The 23503-nt window shown below is 41.9% G+C and overlaps 1 protein-coding gene across 2 annotated transcripts in view; it reads left to right on the top strand.

Annotated features, from left to right (window-relative positions):
- ATG7 (autophagy related 7) overlaps window positions 1-23503 on the top strand; it is a 1270091-nt gene that overhangs the window by 476725 nt on the left and 769863 nt on the right. For both annotated transcript variants that reach the window (XM_086938958.1, XM_086938957.1), the window contains exon 16: window positions 11848-12042. In XM_086938958.1, coding sequence (XP_086795084.1) covers window positions 11848-12042 — 195 coding nt within the window. The remainder of the gene's footprint in view (window positions 1-11847; window positions 12043-23503) is intronic.

Raw genomic sequence — 23503 nt, 5'->3', positions numbered from 1 at the left:
TTAGGAGCATCCATGATGGGAATTGTCATCTACTTTTGAGGGAAGTTTGAAACAAACTCAAAAACTGGCATAACCATGTGCTCTCCTGGCATGGCTCTATCACCATGTTAGACTTGGCATCTTTGGCATGTTTCTCCCCTGTTTGCCTTCAACCCTTCCTGTTTTCTGACTTCTGCTTTGCTGGTTTTAGGACTCTGCACACTTTACCATTGCTAGCCAGTCCTAAAGTATTTGTACTCTCTCCTTTAAATATGGTAACATTTGCTTACAACCAATTGACCTATTTCATTTACTTGTAAGTCCCTAGTAAAGTGGTAATACCTGTAGCCAGGACCTGTAAATTAAATGCTACTAATGGACCTTCTGCATGAATTGTGCCACCCACTTAAGTAGCCCTTTAAAAAGGCCTAATGCCTGCCATTGCAGCCTGTGTGTGGAGTTTAAAACTGCCATTTCCACCTGGTATAATTAACCTTTTGTCAGGCTCAACTTTTCCTTTTTAATACATTTAGATCACCCATGAGGTGGCATCTGAACAGTCCAGAGGGCAGGGTGCAGTGTATTTAAAGCATAGGACATGTATTTTTAAGTTTGACATGTCCTGGTAGTGTAAAACTGCTAAATTAGTTGTTCACTGCTGCAAGACCTACTTCTCCCATAGGATAACTTTGGGGTTACTATAATTCTTTTTTTTATTTTAGAGTTTTACATAGCGCGAACTAGAGCCGAAGGTATCGGATCTCCTTACATAGCACCAGTTTCGTTATGTGAGAACACATTCATTTTTGGATTTTTGGTAGGGACGGGGAGATTAAGTGATTTGCCCAGAATCATCGGGTTTGAGTCTCGGCTGCGACGCTCAACATCCTGTTTCCCAGCGTCGACCATTCTAGCCGTAATGCTACATCCTCTATATTTATATTTAATAAGCTGTAACTTACAATTGGGAGAAGGTAGACAGGTCATGTTTGGTGTCTAGAGATTTGTAATAAAAAGTATTCTCAAATGCTTTGAATCGTGCAGCAGGTGCAGTAGCACCAGGCCCAAAAGTTGCTAGAATTCATCACACATAATAATGCTATACTTGACTACTAGATAGGCAGTCACAATTTCAGTTACCTTGCAGTTAAAAGGGACTTCAATTGAATGATGTAGCAGGTGCAGCGGCACTGGAGCCAAAAGCTCAAGGCACCCCACTGAGCTCAGATTATTGCTAAAATGTAAAACTAAACAGCAGTCACAAGTGCAGTTACCTTGCAGACAGCAGGGTCATGATTGGGATAGTGCAGCAGGTGCATGGGTACCAGGCCCAATAGTTGTCAGAACTCCTCTAAACATGTAATATTGCCAGCTTTTACTACTATACAGGCAGTCACAATTGCAGTTACCTTGCAATTGAATGGGATTTGATTTAAATGGCGCAGCAGGTTCAGGGGCACCAGAGCCAAAAGTTGTCACAACGCCACTAAACACCAAATATTACTATATTGGACTATTAAACAGGCAGTCAAAGTGCAGTTATCTTGCAGGCAACAGGGTCATTATTTGAATGGTGCAGTGGCACCGGTCCCAAAAGTTGTCAATGCTCCTCTAAACACCTAATTTTGCTATATTTTACAACTAAACAAACCATAAGTGCTGTTATCTAACAAGCACTAGGGTCATGATTTTAATAGTGTAGCAGGTGTAATGGCACCAGAACCAAAAGCTCCAGGCACCCCACTGAACACCTAATATTACTATATTTTATTCATAAACAGGCAACCACAAGTGCAGTTACCTTGCCGACAACAGGGTCATGATTTGAATGGTGCAGCAGGTGCAGTAGCACCAGACCCATGATACCCAGTGCAATGCTGCTAGTTGCACCACCCTAAATTCAGCACTGCTGGTAGAGGGACTAATACTTGAAACAAAATTGTGCAAAAAATTAGGTTGAGTAGATAATTTAAGTCCGTAGCCCTGAAAGTTCGACTAAATGTTTAAACATTTTAGAGGTCTGCTTTGAACATTGCCCTAAGTTAATCATGTAATCTTTTATTGAATTTTGGGGTGCACCCTGATGGGATATTGTTATTATCCCTGAGTTGGCTCAGGTGCCTCCTGAGCCACCTCAAGAAAGTCCTGAGGCTCTGGTGACTCTGAAACTCTCTAAATGACAACAAAGCCTGTAGGTCAAGTGAAGCTGAGAAATACCATTTAACACTGGTGAAGTATGCAGAAAAAAGTAATTCGAAAAAAGGGGACTGTCAACTGTTACTGATTAAGTCCTATCAGCCCACCTGATGGCGGAGCCTCATCATCTAGGACTTCCGAAACCAGGTCTGTGTGCAATTACCCAGTTAGATATCAGCAATGCATCACAAGACCAAGGTATGGTTACCACAGTTGTAAGTCCTGATAGTGGGACTGATATGTGCAGTGCAAGAAATTCAAAAAAAGTGAAGTGCATTAAAATGGCTATCAAAGCAAACAAAGACCTTTAATAGTGTTTGCCTGGATGTCAGATTAAAATAGTGGACTGACAGTGTGAAAGAATCACTGTGTAGCTTGCTTGGTGGAAATCAAGACAAAGATCTATACAGGGCCAACATGTTTCTGCCTTATCGTGAAGTATCACTGGCATTCGTCAGGGCCAAGCTATAATCTGCTACTGCAAAGGCACTATGATATGTGCTCAACTAAGAAAAAGAAAAAGAAAATGAACATAATAGTGATCAATTGGAAACCGTCCTACCACATCTTCTCAGTATTGTGCTGTTGATGCGATAGGTCATTCCCATCAGTTTATGGGAAGTGGACCTCACCTCACCCGGCAACTGCTCGGACGAATAAGGCCCCGCTCTGTCCGTCGGTACCTTGCGGCGAAATCACGAGCCGAAAGGGAGGCCTCCCTTTCGGCTCGTGATTTCGCCGCAAGGTACCGACGGACAGAGCGGGGCCTTATTCGTCCGAGCAGTTGCCGGGTGAGGTGAGGTCCACTTCCCATAAACTGATGGGAATGACCTATCGCATCAACAGCACAATACTGAGAAGATGTGGTAGGACGGTTTCCAATTGATCACTATTATGTTCATTTTCTTTTTCTTTTTCTTAGTTGAGCACATATCATAGTGCCTTTGCAGTAGCAGATTATAGCTTGGCCCTGACGAATGCCAGTGATACTTCACGATAAGGCAGAAACATGTTGGCCCTGTATAGATCTTTGTCTTGATTTCCACCAAGCAAGCTACACAGTGATTCTTTCACACTGTCAGTCCACTATTTTAATCTGACATCCAGGCAAACAGTATTAAAGGTCTTTGTTTGCTTTGATAGCCATTTTAATGCACTTCACTTTTTTTGAATTTCTTGCACTGCACATATCAGTCCCACTATCAGGACTTACAACTGTGGTAACCATACCTTGGTCTTGTGATGCATTGCTGATATCTAACTGGGTAATTGCACACAGACCTGGTTTCGGAAGTCCTAGATGATGAGGCTCCGCCATCAGGTGGGTTGATAGGACTTAATCAGTAACAGTTGACAGTCCCCTTTTTTCGAATTACTTTTTTCTGCATACTTCACCAGTGTTAAATGGTATTTCTCAGCTTCACTTGACCTACAGGCTTTGTTGTCATTTAGATAGTTACACAGGGGGTATTAGCCTGTTTGGTCATTAAACACTTCCCTCGGACCCTCTCTTACGAGTTGTTATGATAGACTCTGAAACTCTGGCTACAAGTGGTGTCTGACCTGAATGCCGCCTATAGTGAATGGGGAATAACCACTACTGCTAGTGAGAGCAAAGTGGGACAGAGGGACCTGCCAATTGAAAACTTGAACCCTGACCTATTACTTGTGTATGCTGTATTTCACTTTGTGTTCGTATACAAATACTCCTTTGTTCATAAAAGCAAGTATTTGATTGGCCATCATGTATTACTGATTCTTAACATACTTTGAGTTGTGAGCTTGTGTTCAACACCTGCATCTACTGTCCCCAATGCCACACCACAGAAAGCAGGAGCGTCAATAACACCCTACTTCAGCAGCTTCAGTGAGCACAGGTGTCAGAGGGTAATTTGTTACAACAAAGAACATTTCCGTTGTTTTTATGGCTCTTTCAACTTTGATCAAAGTCTCTCATCTTCAAGAAGCTGATAAAAAACAGCCTTGTACAGCCTAAGGGCGAAGGGAGGTAGAGGAGAAAGGAGAGATGAAGAGAGGATGGATAGATGGATGTAGAGGAGGATAGATGAGGAGGAGTACGGAGGGATGGATTGATGTAGAGATAGAGAGAAGGGTGGAGGGGTAGATGGTGAAAGGCTGGATGATAAATGACTGAAGAGAATGAGGATTGGATGGCAAGAAAAGGTAGATTGACAGATAAAAAGAAGTAAGGAACATAAGATATATGGATGGGTAAATTGGAACAGAAAGGGGCAATGGACGAAAAAGGAAGGAAAAAGACAATGAAGAATGAAGAGAAGAAAGGGTGGATACAAATAAAGATAGAGAGACGAAAGGATGGATGGATGAGCAGATGGATGGAAAAAGTACAGAAGGAATGGAAAAAGGAAAGCTTGCAAAGATGGAGAAAAAGACAAAGGAGGATGAAGAGAAGGAAATACAAAAGACTGAAAAAGGAAGGAGAGAAATGTAAGAATTTAAGAATTTCCAAAGGAGTGGTCTCCTGATAATTGCCAGAGTTGCTTCTCTCACCCACTCACTCAGTGATATTTCCGATACGGTTCAAACTAGGGGTATTTTATTTTTATGGCTGCTGCCTTGCCGGAATGCCTTGAACTTCTCAACTCATTCTACTACTGAGAGTCAAGTGCTGAAAGGGTACTTGGCCCAGTTGCTCAGGACCCATAGTAGGTTCAGCACCAGAACTTCAGGAGTGAAAGGCCTCAACCCCCACCGTTAGGACATGTAGCTCCTACTTGCCCCGTTGCCCTCTGAAGGGGTTTATGACAAATCCCCTCTTTCATTTTCCTTGCACAAACTAATTAATTGATCTAGTTTTATTTTGAGAAGAGAGATGGAAGAACAATTGGCCTATTTAAATGTAGCCAGTTTTGTGCACTGTAGGCTTGTTCATAGCCAAATAAAGTTTTCAAAGGCTCAAATCGGCATATTGGAGGTAACTAATTTGGCGCATTGTTTTTGCACTACTACTATTAACTCAATTTGCCTATGTTCATTATTTATTTTACCATAACGTCAACATCTTTTTTGTCTGGGATTTATTCCCACAGTAGCAAATTTCACGTTCACAGGGAAGGGAGCTAGAGACTGCAAAATACTTCTATATCACGGTTTATTCCATGGTTTGTGTAGACTCTGATTTGAAAGGTTCCTTTGAAGATTGGCGGCCTGTGCTCCGTCTGCGGAAAAAGCAGATTGTTTGATTCATATATTCTAAGGCTTGTTTAGCTGGAAGGGGAATTTGTTCTGATATGTAGGAAGTTGTTTTTGCTGCTGTGACACAATGGATATAATCTCCCTCCTGTTTATACTTTTGTATTCATTTTTTCATTTCGTTTCATTCACCGAGATTCTCTCCTTGGGCTCTCCCTGTCTTCTTCTAACCAACCCACTCGTCTGTGAGCGAGCAGCGCCTCCTGCACCTCTACACGTTCCACTCACCATTTTTATTTTATTATTTGACATTTCTTCCAAATGCTTAGTAGCTGCAAACTGCTTGTAGTGGTTCACTTCTGTTTTTGGCGCTCCTGTGCAATTTATTTTATTTTATATTATCTGCTTTAAAAACGCTGGTCGACCACATGGAAAAAGAACATAAACATGGTTACAGGTTTGATCCGGTGTGTAAACCAGCCTTGGATATTCTAATACCTCATACTCACCTTGGGCCCATAAACACTCACAAAGACCGGTTAAACCCACTGGAGTCAATTTTTATAATGTTTTGTCCAAGATCAGTTATTTGACATTTTTAACTAATCTTTCACAGATCAAAAAGTTCTTTCCTCTGGTCAATGGACCATTAGTTGAACTAGTTGATGGTGAAATTACATGAATATATTCTAATTTCTCTGTAAATGAAATAACCACAGACTCAGGAAAGTTTTTAAATATTTATCTAAATAAAATTCATGTGAGCAAAGTCAATATACAGAACGACCTCCGTCAACCATGGAAGGGAAAGATTCAATTAATAAGACTTTTAATGACGGTACTTTGAAAAGAGAGGATAGAGAGAGCAGCACAAGTTAAATTTACAGAACATTATATTTACCTAGGATGGTGTGAAGATCAGACCTCTCAGCCAAGAAATCAAGAAAAGCACCTCAGGACAGGAAACAACTGCTTCAAGTTTCAGGACAGGATAGGTGACCTCTTCTAGATCCGACGTCTGCGTCGTACCCCTCTCTGACACTATATTCCTCCTCGATTCTTCCGTGATCCTATTTTAATTATTTCGCTTATCTCCCTCCTCGATTCTTTCGCGATCTTCTTCTAATTTAATTTTGATCAATGTCTAAGTCTGCAATATGAGTCTCATTCAACATTTGCTCATCACTCCGACAGCATCCCGAGCTCTGCACCATTTCGGTCTTTCTGCACACCTTAACTAACTAACTACCTCAATTATACTTTACTTATGTCATGTACCACCCCTTGATGTTTCTTTTACATAGAATTCCTAATTCTGGTTGGACAGGCGAAAGGGGTGATCATCAAACCATGCTATGGTTCTTAATTTTCTCTTTAGCTCATTGTCAAATAATCCCGCCCCTTAATTTTTATTCATTAAACTTTATTCCCACCCGTAGCCATATTTTTATCAATATAAAGTATTCATTTTGAACATTGTTCATCCTTTCTCAGGACATTGACAGGGTTCTTATGGTATGTTGCCTTTCATTATTTTTGGATAGCATTCAAGGATGTCCATGCAGCTTCTGGCTCTTAGACTGCACATGTCTTATGATCACATGGGATTTAGATTTCAGACTCTGATGGAGGCCCGAATACGAACTAACAAGATAAGTCAAAAAGAAAAGTATTCATTTCAAAGTAAAATGATTTCACTGTATACCACCTACCTCTACTCTAATCCCATTTACTTATAAATGCTCTCCCTGCATTAGCAATTAGTAAAATAGCACATTTAGTTTAAGCAAAGCAGATGTTTAGCATGTGAGTTTTCAATCAGCCATTTTAGATGCGTCTTCGCAAGTGCAGAATATTCCCTCCAAGCAAAAGCTTGTCATCACTACATTGGCGTAGTTGACGCATGCTCAATGCAATTTCCCGCGTTCGCGGCCATTTTAGTGTTCACTCGAGTTACTTGTTAATAAAACACGTACGCAAGCTTCTCTTATGCTAGATAAATGTAATGAAGTGCATATTATTTACACAAAACAAGATAAGTATAATGTTAAGAGTTATATGAGAGAATTGTTTCCAAGCAAGTCTCTTTTCAACGAGTCCTTGCTCCATCTGGTTTGTTGTCACAACAAAGACAGAAGCATGTGGAATGGTTTTACTGCCAAACAAAAGTATTCTGACGTGGCCACCATGCATGTGCATGCGTTGTGAGGGATGAGCAGTCACTATGACATGTGTGCTAATACTAACAGAACCAAGGAAAGATTGACAAAGCCAGTAGATTTTTTGCTGACTTTTAAAGGCAAACCCTATGAACTTTGCAATGCTTCTTTATTATTATTTGTTCCCAGCGATCCTTATAACAAAAAGTTACTTTGTGTATGCTTGAAATGTTCACATTGCGATGAGGATCATTTGATGGGGACCAAGCCATTCATTTCTCTAAGGTTGGCAGAGGTACTGAGGGAGAAGTTAAGAGGTGTGTGTGGTAATAAACACTACCAGGCAAATGCATCAAGCGATTTTGGAATCGCAAGCGGTGCGAATCGCAAAATTCAGCCGTTTACGATTCCAAAATCACTTTTTGGGGATGCATCATTTATTTCTCATGTATTGCAATTTAAGAATTCACAATTTTTTGCGATTTCTCAAATTGCAATAGCATTTAAGGAATCGCAAATTTTGCGATTCCTTAAATGCTATGCATGATTAAATTTAATTTGCGAATTCGCAATTTTGAAGGGTACATGTTACACACACACATGCCCTTGGGACATGTGTGTGAGTAAAATGTACTTACATGACATTCCAGGGGTGCAGGGGGGTCCTTTGGACCCCCCCTGCACCCTTGAAATTGCATTCTCATTTTGCGATTCCTTAATTGCGAATTCACAAAATGAGAATGCCTTCCCATTGATTCCTATGGGCCTCTAGGCCCATAGGAATCAATGTAAAGCGTTTCCTTATTTGCGATTCGCAATTAAGGAATCGCAAATAAGGAAAATTAAGAAATCGCTAATACTTTTGCGATTTTTTGATGCATTGCCGTTTGCGATTCCTTAATTGCGATTCCTTAATTTTCGCAATTAAGGAATCGCAAACGGCACCAATGATGCATGTACCTGTTTATGCTTCATGTAGGCCTTAGTTAAATATTATGGAGAGAGTATTCCAAAAGAAAGACTTTCCTAGAATGATGTAACACATAATGGAGTTCAACTCCTCTATTGGCCCAGGGGGAAACGCCAACTGGGGCGAGCCCCCAAGACCGGTGCGGGCCGTTCGGACTGGTGCCGGACGGCGCCAACAGTGGTGCCACAGTTTTGAATTTTTTTCGGGCAGGACGCCTACAATAGGTGATTGGCCAGTAGGCCGGCAGGGGTGAAGGGGGTCGGCTGGGTGGTGGTGGGGGCGGCCAGGTGAGGATTAAAGGGGGAATCCATTCCCACACAAGTACTTGTTTTTTTTTCCTTGCCTGTCTGCCCCCTAAGACCTTGTTGCTGTCCCCACGCCCTGGACCTTGCTGCTGCTGGAACGCGTGGGTGAAGCTGCCTTTTTTCCCACCCTCCTATCTCCTTAGACAGTCTTTTTCTGTGGCGTTGGGGAAGAATTCATGTCTGGTCACAAAACAGGTGGACAATCTTTGCATCAGTAATTGAAGTGCAAGCAAATTCAGAATTAGAAAGCCTTTGGCTTAAAAGCGGGGTTGGGGTTGCCATGGGGGTGTAAAGAAGGGGTTGGGGCTCCCGCTACAGCGATTGTCCCTAGCCACTCACAGTGCTTCATTACATGGCCCCGGAAAATGTCAGGGGATGTCGTCTGCAGGGGACCAAGGTACGGCCCGGTTACCCAGGCCCATCCCATTGGGTGCCAGGGGGAATCCCTTCTTGGGTGGCTCTGGCATGGTATGTTGGGGGTCCAGTTTTCATGCTTGCCCACGCTCCCTCTATTTTGAGGGGGCAGGTGAGTTTGCCTTGTGAGATGCAACTTGCGGCACCGGGACCACGGTCCCGAATCATTTGGAATAGTCAATGCAATGGTGCCTGGGCGAGGTGGCCAGCCATGACTCCTTTTTGAGGATCTGGTGCTAGGCGATGACCTGTATTAGTTCCTCTAATCAAAGCATTCTTGATGTAAATATTGTAAATGTCACATGAAAGTTTGGATAATTGAATAATTTTGTTGATATAAAATGTTGTGTTTATGTGGATTGTAATAAATACGCCCTGAGATTTGTATATTCTCTAATGCAGTGATGATGTCTGAGTGTCTCTGTCTCCCTTAAAAGAATCACCATTTTGGGGGGGAGGGATGATTTGGGTAGGTCTCGGGCCGGTCCCCCGCCTGTTGCTTTTGAGCACCGGTGCATCCAGAGTCTGCCATCTGAAGACAAAAGGGGTGATGGAGTAACTCAATGGAACGATTGTATTAAGTCTTAATTGCCTATTAATAATTAATTAAAAGGTAAGCATGAACGAATACAGGCATACAGGTTGACTCCACGTGCATCTCTCAGGACGATGTCCGCTTAGGTGCTGCTGGTAACAAAATGCAATGCCCGGAGTCGATAACGCGGATTAAACTGAAGGTGTGAAAATCCAGTGTGAATGGCAGGAAGGGACGTTTGGAATCTCTCCAGAGCCTTGAGGTGTGTTTGTTAGGGAATTAAACGTCTGACCTAGATGCATTCCCAGTCGTAAAATAATCAATGTCTGCTCTAATGGGCAATTGGATGTGCAGGTTGCCATGTGATTCCATGGATCTGTGTTACCCCATAACGAAGGACAGTGTAATTATGTTTTTGTTGCCCTTACTTATGAGATGGGGGACTAGGTTGTGTGCATATCTGTTTGCAGATATATTATATTCATTGTGTTGTCTGTCTTAGAAGAAGAATGTTGTGGTATGCTATCTCCAGCCTTTGGTGCTTTGTTTCAAATGTGGAGTTATGTGCATTTGTTTTAGAAAACTAGGAGGTACCATTCGAAAATTAACGGTAGAGCTAATCATAGTCGATTGCTGGCTAACCTTCCTACGGTTACTTCCGGCGAGGTGTTGTATTATATCATCTGGGTCACGTGATGACGAACTCTTGTTTCATCTCCCATGCTGTCGAGTGTTTAGTTCGAAGTTACATCATCCATTGTACCTACTCGTTTAAAGAGACGTTTGGAAGAAGTCATATCTGCTATGCATAGATATTCTAAACATTATTTCACAACCATTTCATAAGCTGGATGTGACCCTCCGCGTCATTCACAGACAACATGCCATAGGTAGGTGGTAGTACAGTTGGCAATTGCCCCCCCATAACTTAAATATTTTTCTTTATTCCTGATTGTATATCGATTGCCACAGAATACTCATCTGCCATAGCTCTGGACTTGAAAGGGACGTATATTTGTGATAAAGTGAAGATAGGGGCATTTAACCACGCTTCATATATTTTAGTGTATCCTTCATACAACTGGAATATAGTTGCATATTTCAAAACACAACACCTGTGTAAACGTTCATTGGAAAACATCTGTGGACTTTACAAGTGTTTTATTTAGTTACACACTTTAGTTTTCTGGCTTTTCAAATGCTCAGAGAGCACAACTACTTTGACATATTTAATATTTGTGGGGGGGGAGTGCTAAAGGTTCCTTTTTATGCCTTTTTTTATAACATTTATAGGGGTATTTTCATTTTTTGTATAACATACTAGAGGTTATAAACCTTGAAATGAGCGGTAGGAATAAAGAACAGCTTGTAGGCGAACAACTAGTGCACAATAAGTCAAAATACTACAAAATGACAATGATCAAAGGGGCCTATGTTATAGGAAATACCCTTATAAAGAAGGTTGCAAACCGCGCTGGAATGTTGAACAACAAACAGTGAACAGAAACAATGTCCCAGGAGAAATTGTGGTAATGTCAAAGAAAGAGAAGGAAAATAACAAGAGATAAACAAACGAAAGAGGAGGCAAAAGGGGAAAAAACACTCCTTGAGGACTCGAGGTGACCTTGGGTTCAAGAATTTACACTTATTTTTGAGGTTTAGGTCTTTATTTAGGCTCTAGGAGGCCAGCTCCTCTTTCAGAGACATTGCGAATGCCCCATCCCCTTTGCTACCTGGGCATTCTAGTCAAAGGCAGTGTTATTTGGCAGGCACAAACCTAGAAATGAGAACCTGATTAATTCGTATAGAAAGTTACATTGATAGGATATTAAAACTGCAAATGTGGGATTGAAGGGATTACGTTTGAATGAATTCTAGTAAAGTATGTTATCATTCTTGTGACTAGCACATCAAACAATTAGATGCACGATAATGGTTTTCTAAGTCATCACTTAAATTGTTTGTATTTATAATAAAGATAGCTGACATTTGAGTGATTGCATTTGCACCTCCATTTATTGTTACTTTGTTACCTAATGCAATCTAACTGGAAATTATTTTCTTTTCTACTTCCAATGTACTGAGTGTGTTTGTTCTCCTCATTTAAATTCATAGCTAGTTATCAATGCCGCCCTGGGATTCGACACATTCGTGGTAATGCGACATGGGCTCAAGAAACCGAAGGAGGAGGAGTCCAGTCAGAATCTTGCTTCCGGTTCCGCGGATCCCCTGGGCTCATCACTGTTCTCCAACATCCCAGGCTACAAACTTGGCTGCTACTTTTGCAATGATGTGGTGGCGCCAGGCGATGTAAGTCGACAATGCTACTGCTGCATGTTTAATGTGCATGATGCAATCAACATATAACTTTATTATTTTAATAATCTTTGGTGCGTAAATATAGTAGTAATTGGCAATTCATTCAGGTTATTTAGTTCATCCAGGGCTATCCTTCTTCATTAGTTGTGGCTGCCTGCGACTGGGACCCAACAGCTGTTTCTTCAGTCACCAAGCAGGGACTCCAGGGCGGCTTAATTTGCAGCCAATCTAAAATAATTCATGTTTTTGAATAAAATACCTAGCACAGAGAAGGGAATGCTGTGCATTAACAGGCCCTCAAGAGAAAGCATTTACAAAACAGACCGAATATTGACCTTCAGTGATGATGGGCACAATAATCATTTCTTTCTTGTGATTTCCATCCAGGCCATTCCTGGGGGAGAACACTCCACAAATGCAAACTGGGATCCATATTCCTTTGCGAAAAGTCCCAGTTGGGGTGCCGTCTGACAGACAACCCTAGAACGCAAAACACATCAGATAAAAGAGCTACATAAAACTTGGCTTGGTGTTTAATTCAAAGAACCGACCTATCAACTAATTCAAAATAGACTCAAGATCACAAGCCCCTTAGGCGTGGAATCTTTTAATTGTGCAGCCCAGTCCAACACAATATGGCCCACTCTAGTCCTAAGGAAGGACCTGACAAATTAATATAATGACTGACATGTTACAACATAATTAGCGAACATACCTGTGGAGAAAAAAAAATTATAATTAAAATCTATATTTCTGAAACTTAAAGGTAGCAGAGATAATGAAAGTCAATAATAAGGTAACAATATGCCTTGGAAATACCTACATGTAGTGTCAGTTTTTTTTAAAAGAAAGAAACATACAATTTTTCTTTTATGAGTTAAGTAGCTTTGTTTTTTTTTTCATTTTTGATGACTTATAATTCATATATTTATTTTATTGAACTAGACACCCGAGCGCAAGGATCACAATTTTATCAAAGTTGTGCATACATTTGGAATGGGAAATATTGAATATCCACTCATGTTAATTTCTAGAAACAATAAGTTTTTCAATCACCCTTTTAGCATGACTTGTCCTGTGCGTTTCAATTTATTTCCACGGTTGATTCCTCTCTAGGAACATTTTATAGTTATTTTTGCGCTACCTAGGCTTCGCCATGTGTACTGGGGCTCTTGGAACTAGCTTCAGTCGGTGGTAACTGACCTCCACCCTCTGAGTGTCCTTGGCAGCTTTCACAATTTTACCTCAACCACAGGAGCTAACTCCCTGTTATTCTCACATCTAGCAGCTAAACACAATGTGCAACTGACCTCCTCTTTCTTGATTCCCTGTCAAATTCCTCAAAAAAGGAGTAAATATTGAATTAGCTAGAAAATAAAGCAACATCTTTTCTTCCTTTTCCCTTGGGGACACTAAGCCGATGACTGTAAGTAGGAGATTCATCCAGAAACTGGTCAGTTGTTCAGTGCTCAAAATGCACACCGATATGTGAAGTTTCTGCAAGCTTGCATTTCTGTGATATATATTAATCCTCTGGTACTTGTAAATCTGTGCTAACCTTGACACTTGGAGAAGCAGAAGGACAGTGTTATTTGATTTCCTCACTTGGCAAAGTGAGAAGAGGCACATAGGTCCCAGTACCCGAAACCAGACTAAATCTGTCCACATCATGTAACCTGTAGGTGGTTCCATCTATGGGGTTCCTTGCATGCAGTAAGCAGTCATTAAAATATTTGGGTATGAGGTACTCCACCCTTTTAAGGGTTATGCCTCTTTTCTTAATCCCTTTCTTTGGAAGTCCACTACATGTTCAGTTGCCATTGCAGACAGAATAGGCAATTATAGGCTTTCCTAGTGGATCTCTTTCTACAATTCAGCTTTCAAGATGAGACTTCCTGTTGTAGCCTTGTCTTTTGGTATATGAGTCTCACCAGATAATAACATTAGGACAGAAGCACATCCCTTGCAACAGCCACCAACATACTCCAAACTAAGATTGCTTCCTCTGCATCTGAGTAGCTTGCTGATAGAAGAGAGTTCCATTCCGGATTTGTAGATGTGCTGTAGAAGAGGTGCCTAGGGGTTCTTGCAGGTGGTTTACCTCAAGATAACCATGGACTGCTCCTCATGTACAAGTCTAATTAAAACCCCTAATAATAACTGATTATTTTGTTTGGAATGTCCATGTCAATGTTACACATTCAGATGGGTCTATAAAAGCTACATGTGGCATGGTCTTGGCTGGGTTTGAGAATCACCACCATGCATGTTTAAAGTAAACTGGAGGAGTTATGTGACAAAAAGCACTTCCCAGTCTGTGGTCTTGTCCATATCCTTTTTTCGCTGTAGCCATGTTGACCTCACCCATGGCCAGCGGGGCTTCAAATAATTTTCTGTGCCTCTATTCTAGTTTTGTCATGCCTGACTCCTGCAGGAAGACTTGTTCTGATAATATTGTGAGACATGGAAGGAGAATAATATTGTGTAAATATCTAAATGCTGTCTTCATATGTTATTGCCAACTTGAAGCTTCAGGATTTAAACACTTTTACCATAACTACATTTTTTGGATTTTTCATTGATTTTTTTCTGAGGAAGAAATTGAGCATGTAAGATGGTATAACAGTTTCTACTAGTTTCACCTCTATTTTCAGATGTAAATGTGACGAAATGGGCTATTTTAAGCAATAATATTCTTGACACTACAAAGAATAAAGTAGGTTCTGCTAAACCTTATAAATCACAGGCGAGTTCTGTGACATTAAAGTATGCAGATTCATGGGCTGATTCCCTTTATAAGGTAACACTCTGAGGTGACAAGCAATGTCCTTTCTACATAGCTTAGAAGTACTTTTCTAGGTATTGACCTATAGACATCTTAGTTGTCTTTTGTTGAAGACCTATTGTGGACAATACAAATACGTAAAGTGGGTTTTGGGTATGCCCTGTGCTTACCTTGACCTGTAGTCAGTCAATACAAAGTTTATTGTATAGATTACTTAAAACCATGACAATATAAAACATTTAAAAGTAAGAAAAAAGAAATAATATACAAAATGACAAAGAGAATGGTAATTCCTTGCAAGTCCCTATAACTACGCTAAAGCCTAGTACCCAAAACAAAAACAAAAAAATTAAAAGCTCAAATTATACAAGCAGTTTTAGTTAAATGCCACATAGTTTAACTATTTGCAAACTGTTATAATTATTCCAATTTGAGATTTTTTTAATAAAAAATGTAAAATACCTCACCAAGTCCATCTCAGACAGTGCAAAGTGACCAAACTCAACAATACCTGATGTCCATGATACAAAACCCAGGAGTTATCGGTTCACATTTAGCTCAATGCTTTGTTGTGAGTTTGTAAAGGAGTCTTGCACAGCTTTAAAGAATTGACCTATTCTTGCCAATTCGAGGGGCACCATGGTGCTAAAAATCCAGTTCATTGCCTGATTGGATGTCCTTATACCATTAGGTAAAAAGAGTGCCTTTAGTTCAGATCGCCGGGAGTCAAGCAAAGTGGGGCAGCCACAAATTAGATGTAGAAGAGTTTCCGATTTGTAGCACAAAGCCTACACTTAACTATCTGGGAAAGCAGTGACCAGTTGAGGTTAAAGTCTTTAATGTGTAATGCCAGCATCCTTGCTCGCACGATTTGGGTCAGGCAACCTTTCCCAATTGCACTATTGAGGTAAGGTTGTACCTGGAATCCAGCTTCGCTGTCATTGTTATATGATACTGCCAGGGCTCTTAATGGCGGTGTAGACTTGATGTTTTGCAAGTCCGTGGTCTTTGAGAATAATTTGGTTTGTCTTTTAACTATACTTTTTATTGCAGTATGCGTGATTGAAGAGGTATTAAGAATGGTCAGACCTTGGCCTGTAGTTCTTGTCAATCTAATTTGCTAGCTTCTTATTTGATGACTTTCCATTATCTTCATGTGTTTGTGCTTCCCGCTGTAGCATAGTGTCTTGAAAATCCATTCGATTGGATGATATCCATCTTTTACAGTGTGTTCCATCAGCAAACCTTTTTTCTTTTTCTTTTAGCGCTCCATATGAATGCATGTGTTTTCCTGCTCTCGTCTTGTGTACGGATTCCTTACTCAGTTCAGTTCAAAAGCTTTTATTCGATTTGTAAAACAAACCATACAAGCAGAACAAATACAAATATTACATAAGTTCCTAAAATTTCATATAGACATAGTATATAATATTTATAAAAACTCAAATTGACCAATAAAAAATTAGGATTTGGATGATACCCAGTCTGTTTCCTAATATAGACAAAGTTCATTTATGGTACATACAGATATACAGACAAATCTACAGACAGGAGGCCATGATTAATGACAAAGCACAGTCAAATGTATCAGGTAACAATGGCTTTCCTGGCAGCTGTACATTTTAGTATATATGATGCTACGAAAAAACAGATATCCAGATCCTTTAGAGAACATAAAAGTTGTAAAGCGTTCTTCGTAGAGCGAACGTTGTTTTTTAAAAAGATGGGTTTTAAATATAATACCCTATAAGAATGATAAAATTTGCAAAACAAAAGAAAATGGCAACAACTCTGGCGTGAAATATTATCGCAAGGGCATGCGGTATCAGATCTGGTTTTCATTACAGGGAATGCAACAAGATGGTGAACGATTCTCAACCTTGGCCGCGTTAGAACAAACCGATGGGAATTGCGTGAAACACCAGAAAGGTAAGGTTGGAAACCGGAGTTTAGATTGCAGTCCCGATAGAACATTACAGATTGTAACGTTCCAGACACCCTATCGTGACACTCCTTCTTATAGCTTAAAAAACAGTTTTTACGTCTCTTTTGGGAATAGAAACAACAGATTTAGGATCGAGGAGTATATCAACCTGAAATAAAAGATGAAACCAGTAGTGTATGTACTTAAGCCACTTGATACGTGGGGAATGGTCCAGCCTGAGGCAATCAAGAATTATCTCCTGGGTAAATTTTGATTCAGTTTTGGCCCAGATTGAACGCCATAACAGCAGGGGACGCAGTGCAGCTAGGTCCGAGATGCGATTGATTCCGACTTCTTCGTGGATCAGTTCTACAGATGCCGAAGTCAGTACACATAGCAATTTTCTCAAAAACTTGTTTTCATCTCTCTGTATGGAAGAACCAACGCAGTGTCCCCACACCCCCGCACCGTACAATGCTGATGGGACACACTTTACATTGTAAATGTTCATCATGTCCTTGATACTCCTCACCCCAAGTTTGGAAGAAATTTTAAAAATACTGTTGGTAGATCTCGCTGTTTTTAGACTGATATTATCAAACTCGGATTGCCACAACCCGTTACTTGCATAGGTGATGCCCAGATAGCAAAAGGTTTTAACTTCAGTCATTTTAACTTTATCAATGAAGAAACTGGATTTGGCTTTCTTGGCTTTCATCCCGCAAGACATTACGAAGGTTTTGGATTTGTTTACTAACAGTCTCCTACTTTCGATAAACAACATAAAACTGTCAATAAGACGCTGTAAACCAATCTGTGTGCGGGACAAAAGCACAGCGTCGTCCGCATACAATAAAATTGGGACCGGATTACCTCCTATCAATGGTGCATCTGCGGAAATCTGGCACAGAGTGGAATCAATTTGGTTGATGAAAAGAGAAAATAAAAGGGGGGCCAGTACGCAACCCTGGCGAAGGCCTCTTGAAACTTTGAAGAAAGGGGTGCATTCGCCTAGGGGGCCATACCGCACCTTGCATGAAAGCCTCTCATAAAGCCTGGCCAGAAAGTGTACAATCTCCTTTGGTGCGCCCATGTCTATCAGGACCTGCCATTGTATTGAGTGATCAACCAGATCAAACGCGCTGCTCAGGTCCGCAAAGCAAAGAAACAAGCTACCAGTCTTGACTTCCGTATATTTGTTAATTAGGAGCTCTAGATTTACACATTGTTCTAGTGTCCCCAAGCCTTTCCTGAATCCGTATTGGACCTTGGTTAAAATAGCCTTGTCATTTTCCCAGGTTTCCAGTCTCTTCAACAAAATACGGCTCATTACCTTGACTGATGCATCCAGCAGAGAAATAGGACGATAATTGCACGCTTACGATTTACTGCCTTTCTTGAATAACGGTATTATAACCGACTGTCCCCAAGATGGTGGAAGGCGGCCCTCTGCTGCTGCATTGAAGACCCTCACTAAGATAGGTGCCCATAGGTTCATTTCGGTTTTGAGTAGGTCTATGGGTACTCCGTCCGGACCCGGAGCCTTTCCTCCTTTACTGTTAAGCAGGCCTTCGTAGACCTCATCCAAGCTTATACCTAATCGTAAAAACAGCCAAGCAGAAACCTTAAGGACCTGGGTTTCTAGGGCCTTCCCCTCAGGATTAAAAATGTTGTAAAAGTGTTCAATCCAGGCGTTGCATGCAACGTAAGATGTTAATTCCGGAATGCCATCTGTATTTAGAAAAGGGCTATTGATGGTTTCCCAGTCAAGTTTACTGTTTAGTGTTTCAGCTGCTGCGTTTAAATTGTGCCATGCTTCTTCTTGCAGAACCTTTTTCCTATTGGAAAGAGCCACCTTGTAGTTAGCACTCAATATTTTGATGTTGATGGTATTGCGAGGTTTATTACTTAGTGCTTTTTTTAGTTCGCGAAGGGACAAGGTGCAGGGTTTATCAAACCAACCCATCCTAACTACTTTGGTTTTGGGCTGTTTCTTTGTGAAAATCCCTTCGATGTTTACATTCATCCTAATGAAACTCGAAAGTAGGGTTGTAGGATTGATGACATCTCCCAGGCAATAAGAAATTTAATTACTACACCTATCCACTACCGCCTTGTGTTTTTTCACTGGATCAATTCCGGCCCATTTAATCCTTGGGCCGTTCGGTCTCGTGGGGGCTATGTCCTTGGTGCAGGATTCCTTAGTGGGAGACTTTGTACTCCATCCCAGTAGAATCAAGGAGATACTATTATGGTCGCTAAGGGTTTCTTCCTTAACCCATAGATTGGTATATTCACTATCGTTAGATAGCAGAATGTGTTCTATGTTGGTGTTGGCATTCCTACCAGTGAATGTGGGACAGGTGAGATTGGACTTATTTTTATTGCAGCTAAGCAGATCTAGGTCTAATTTGACTAACAGTTTATTTATTATCGTGCCATAATTACAGTGTGGAAAATGCAAACAATCCGAACTGTCTACCACACCACCGTTACCAATCTCTTTTCTAAAACCGCAGGGGTTACCCAGTACTAGAGGACATGGCTGAATGTTAAAGTCACCAGCCCATAGAATGGATGCCAGTCTACATGATGATGCCAGTACCCTTTTGATTTCACTTTCCAGTGGGAATAGGATATTTCCCCTGGAAGCGTCAAAATTGTTATTGTAAAAATTGACAAGGATTAGATCTCTACCCTTGTTAGATTCCAACCGTAGCACCTGACTGTGTGTTCCTACAGTAGAGTATTTTTTAATTTTGAAGTTAGTCAACTCATTGGAAATTAGTAGCAGTAGGCCCCCCTTAGCTCTGCCTGATAGGGAATTAGAAGCATTTAAACTAAAGGATGAGTAGCCTTCTACGTAAATAGGTTCTTGGCACCATGTTTCTTGGAGACAGATTATGTCATGACCGGCCCCAGTAAACTCGTTCCAAAATGGGGTATTCAATTTACCTGCGATGCCAGCTATATTCCAGGTAAAAATTGTGTACCCAACTGCTACAGCTGAGGTTAGGATATTGCTCTCTCGTTGGGGGGCAATCATTACATCAGGGGCTCCCAACTTAACGCCTGTAACCACTACCAGAGACTCCTGTTGGTCCACTGATAGAACTTCTTCTATATCAGATGTACTACCTTGATTTGGAGTGCCCACTGTCTGTATGAAAATGTTTGGGTCGGAGGCTGCATTTGATTCTGTGGGGGTTTCAGAATAAGTACCAGAGGTATACCTAGATTTCACATCTCGCCCTGATGCCCCCTGGGTAGAATTATTACTGTAGGGGATAACTGACGGTCAATCGACCATATCCAGGCAATTGTATCTTTTGCTAACCGGAATGCCTCTCCACCCCCCGTTAAATGATAGTCACTACTGGGGTACCGTGGACGATGTTCCCAGTCACTCCTCCTATTCCCCTGGGAGTGCCAGGAACCCGCATAGTTCCAAGGGCGCTCAGATGGTTGCACCCAATTTGGAGCTGGCGGGTATTGGCGCTTTAGAGGTTGTACCCAATTTGGAACTATCGGATATGGGCGCTCAGGTGGATGCACCCAGTTTGGGGCTATCGGGTGCTGGCGCACTGGTGGTTGCGCCCAATTTGGGGCTATCAGCTGCTTACGCTCCGAAGGTTGCACCCATTTTGGGACTATCGGGTATTGGTGGCTACGCTCGTGTGGATAAAAGAAGGAAAGGTGATAGGCATCTATCCCCCCTTTCTTGTCCAAGGCAGGCCACGAGCAAATATGGTCCACAATATCTGGGTCATCACAGGTTACAATGATGCAGTCACCCTGAATACTTTTGGGTTCAGCCCCGATCCACGAGGCTCTACGCGCTGCTGAAATACGGCTTGTATGGGGGGTTGTAAGGACCTATTTATGCTAAGCCACTGTGAGACTTTATTCCTAAGGGACCAGGACGGCTCCTCTTTATTTATAGGCAGTTCCGGGACCCCAGTAAGAATAACAGTGATGGGGGAAGCTTCCGGGGGTAGGTGGACAGGACGTTTGGACTTGGGACCCCTCTTTCCCTCTTCCGGTCGGTTCGATGGTGGGTGCTGGGGCATTGATGGAAGGGTGGGCCTTTGGTTCAAGAGCTGAGTTAATCACTTATTAGTACTTGACTGGGTGGGGGTGGGCTGGGAGATGGTAGACCCGGTAGAAGAATTGGTGACCTTGGTCTCGGCCACAGACCCACTCCCAGGAATAATTGATAAAGGGGTTTCTGTTTTTTTGGGCTTAGTTTGAATAGGTTTGAGCTTTAGTCGCCTTAAAGGGTTTAGCTCCACCATCTAAAAGAGCCCCTTGTGTTCCTGCTCTAGAAGGTTTTGTTATACCTGCCCCAGGGTTGGTTTGACCCAGGCTATATTGAATCAAGGGCTTCTGGGAGAGTGTTGCAAGTTGTTTTTCAATTGACATTATACTCCGTTTTAGCGGTTGCAAAAAGTGCTTTAATAATTCCCTGATGTTTGCTAAAAGCTGGGAATTAGCACTACAGAAACTACAAGAGCTACAAATACCACCCTCCTTACCCGTAGTTATTAGTTTTACCGAAGGATCTAATGAGTTGATAAGTGGGGTGATAGAATCACTTGGGGCACCCAACGGCAATGGGGCAGTTGCCCCTTTCTTGTTTGTGAGTGTATTTTGGGGTTTTTTGGTGTTGCCCTTCTTGTTTTTGACCTGTTTTGGTATAGCGCCACCCTTTGCCCCCTTGGGCATATTCTCAGGGCCTTTGTCTTCAGATAGAATTAGCTGTAGGTCTGGGGTTTTCTCAAGATTCCCCGTAGAGTCAAGATCAGAGGTAAGGTTAGTAGCTGACAAATCCACTGATTTCGGGATAGAGTGGACCTCTGTAGTGACATTTAGAAGCAATAGCACCGGAATGGGCGATACAGATTGAAGTGGGGATAATGCAGACGCTAAGGGACACATGGAGGATCTCCTAGCAATTGCCAAGTCTTGTGACACCCTTCGTTCCAGCAGAGAAATACTCAGGTCGATGGCCTCATTAGTTCTCGAAATGAATTGATCAATTGGTCCGGTGATTGATGCAGTTTTCATTGCTGTTCTACTTCGGGACCCCCTTGTCATGATTGATTGTTAAGCTAATGTATTGACACAACAATTATGGGGTACAAATGTCAAGGTTTCCAAAGAGCAAAGAAGTAACAATACCTTAAATTGGAAACTTGTCAACCGGATCATAGGACCAAGAGGGGCGGCCCAGCCCAGCCTAGCTCGGTCTAGAACGGGCTAAAACGGGCCCGGCGCTCTCGCGCAGCGAGTGCCTGTCGCGTTTATGTTAGCGTATGAAGGCGACCAGTGGGCGGGGCTAACAGGGTGCGCGCAGACCAGCTGGCAAAGGTCAGGCAGGGACTCCTGGGAAAGCGAGTCCCTGCGGCGCTACACTCCTGTGCTGATGACCAAGCCTCTCCGCCCAAGCGCTCTCCAGTTCACAGGGCAGTGTCTCCAGGCGGTGGTTCAAACCGCGCAGCGGCACCCGCGAAACGGGTGTGGCAAGTTGTTGCGGTAAGGTAGGGTCAGGTAACGACGTCCCACGAAGGTCTCCTCATATATCCACAAGGGCTCCCACTTGCAACAGGGAAGGAAGTTGGTTTTAAGCTGTGTGCCGGCCAGTGGGCGGGGCTAACAGGGTGCGCGCAGACCAGCTGGCAAAGGTCAGGCAGGGACTCCTGGGAAAGCGAGTCCCTGCGGCGCTACACGCCTGTGCTGATGACCAAGCCTCTCCGCCCAAGCGCTCTCCAGTTCACATGGCAGTGTCTCCAGGCGGTGGTTCAAACCGCGCAGCGGCACCCGCGAAGCGGGTGCGGCTAGTTGTTGCGGTAAGGTAGGGTCAGGTAACGACGTCCCACGAAGGTCTCCTCATATATCCACAAGGATTCCTTACTCATCCCCCATTTATTCTTTACTTTCCTACCCCTCCCCTCCCCTTCCTGATTTGTTTGGTCTTTTTTTATAACACCCTCAGATTCTACACTGCTGCTGCTGATCCAGCGGAAGCGTTGTAAATTTTGTGGGACACAGACACATATTACCCACCACACTATGAACTCCAACCTCAGTAATATAATTCACAATAACAGAGTTCAGGTCCATAGAATCTCTACAACCACTTACAAATCACGAGGTCCTCCGATGGATCTTTGTAAGAGCTAATAGGGACTCAGATAATTAGAGACGGAAGCCATTCCTTCATGAGGACCTGTAATGAAGAAATGTCTACCTAACAACAATAAATCAATAATCAATACTTGTCAATAATATTCATCAATAAGTAAACAAACTCATTAGATTTATCTAGGCACTTTTATCTAAACTTCAAAATATGAATGGTCCAAACACAAAAATACATTAAAACTTTTAGTACATATATTTCATTGAAAATACAGGTAAATACACAATATAATTACAGTTCAAAGCAAATCATATTTAATCAAATAACTGTTGTGAGTAGAGAAAAAGTGAAATAATCATTCATTGTAATTCAGTATGCAATTTCAGGAATAATACGAACCAAAGTTCAGATTGTAGATGATCAGAACTGAGACACAAGATGGACTAATGGTCAGTGTGCAATAGTCTGGAATAATTAACCCTTCAGCCGAAAGGTATAACCTACTCAACTTCACCAACCAAGGAAGTGCAGGGGAAATCAGAAGAGTTCAGTTCAGGATAGTCAGAGTTTGGACCAACAGCATGTCTTGTCCAAGAATTGC

The sequence above is a fragment of the Lissotriton vulgaris genome, chromosome 9, assembly GCF_964263255.1.
Source record: "Lissotriton vulgaris chromosome 9, aLisVul1.2, whole genome shotgun sequence".
NCBI lineage: Eukaryota > Metazoa > Chordata > Amphibia > Caudata > Salamandridae > Lissotriton > Lissotriton vulgaris.
This window is presented reverse-complemented; position numbering and strand designations above follow the sequence as displayed.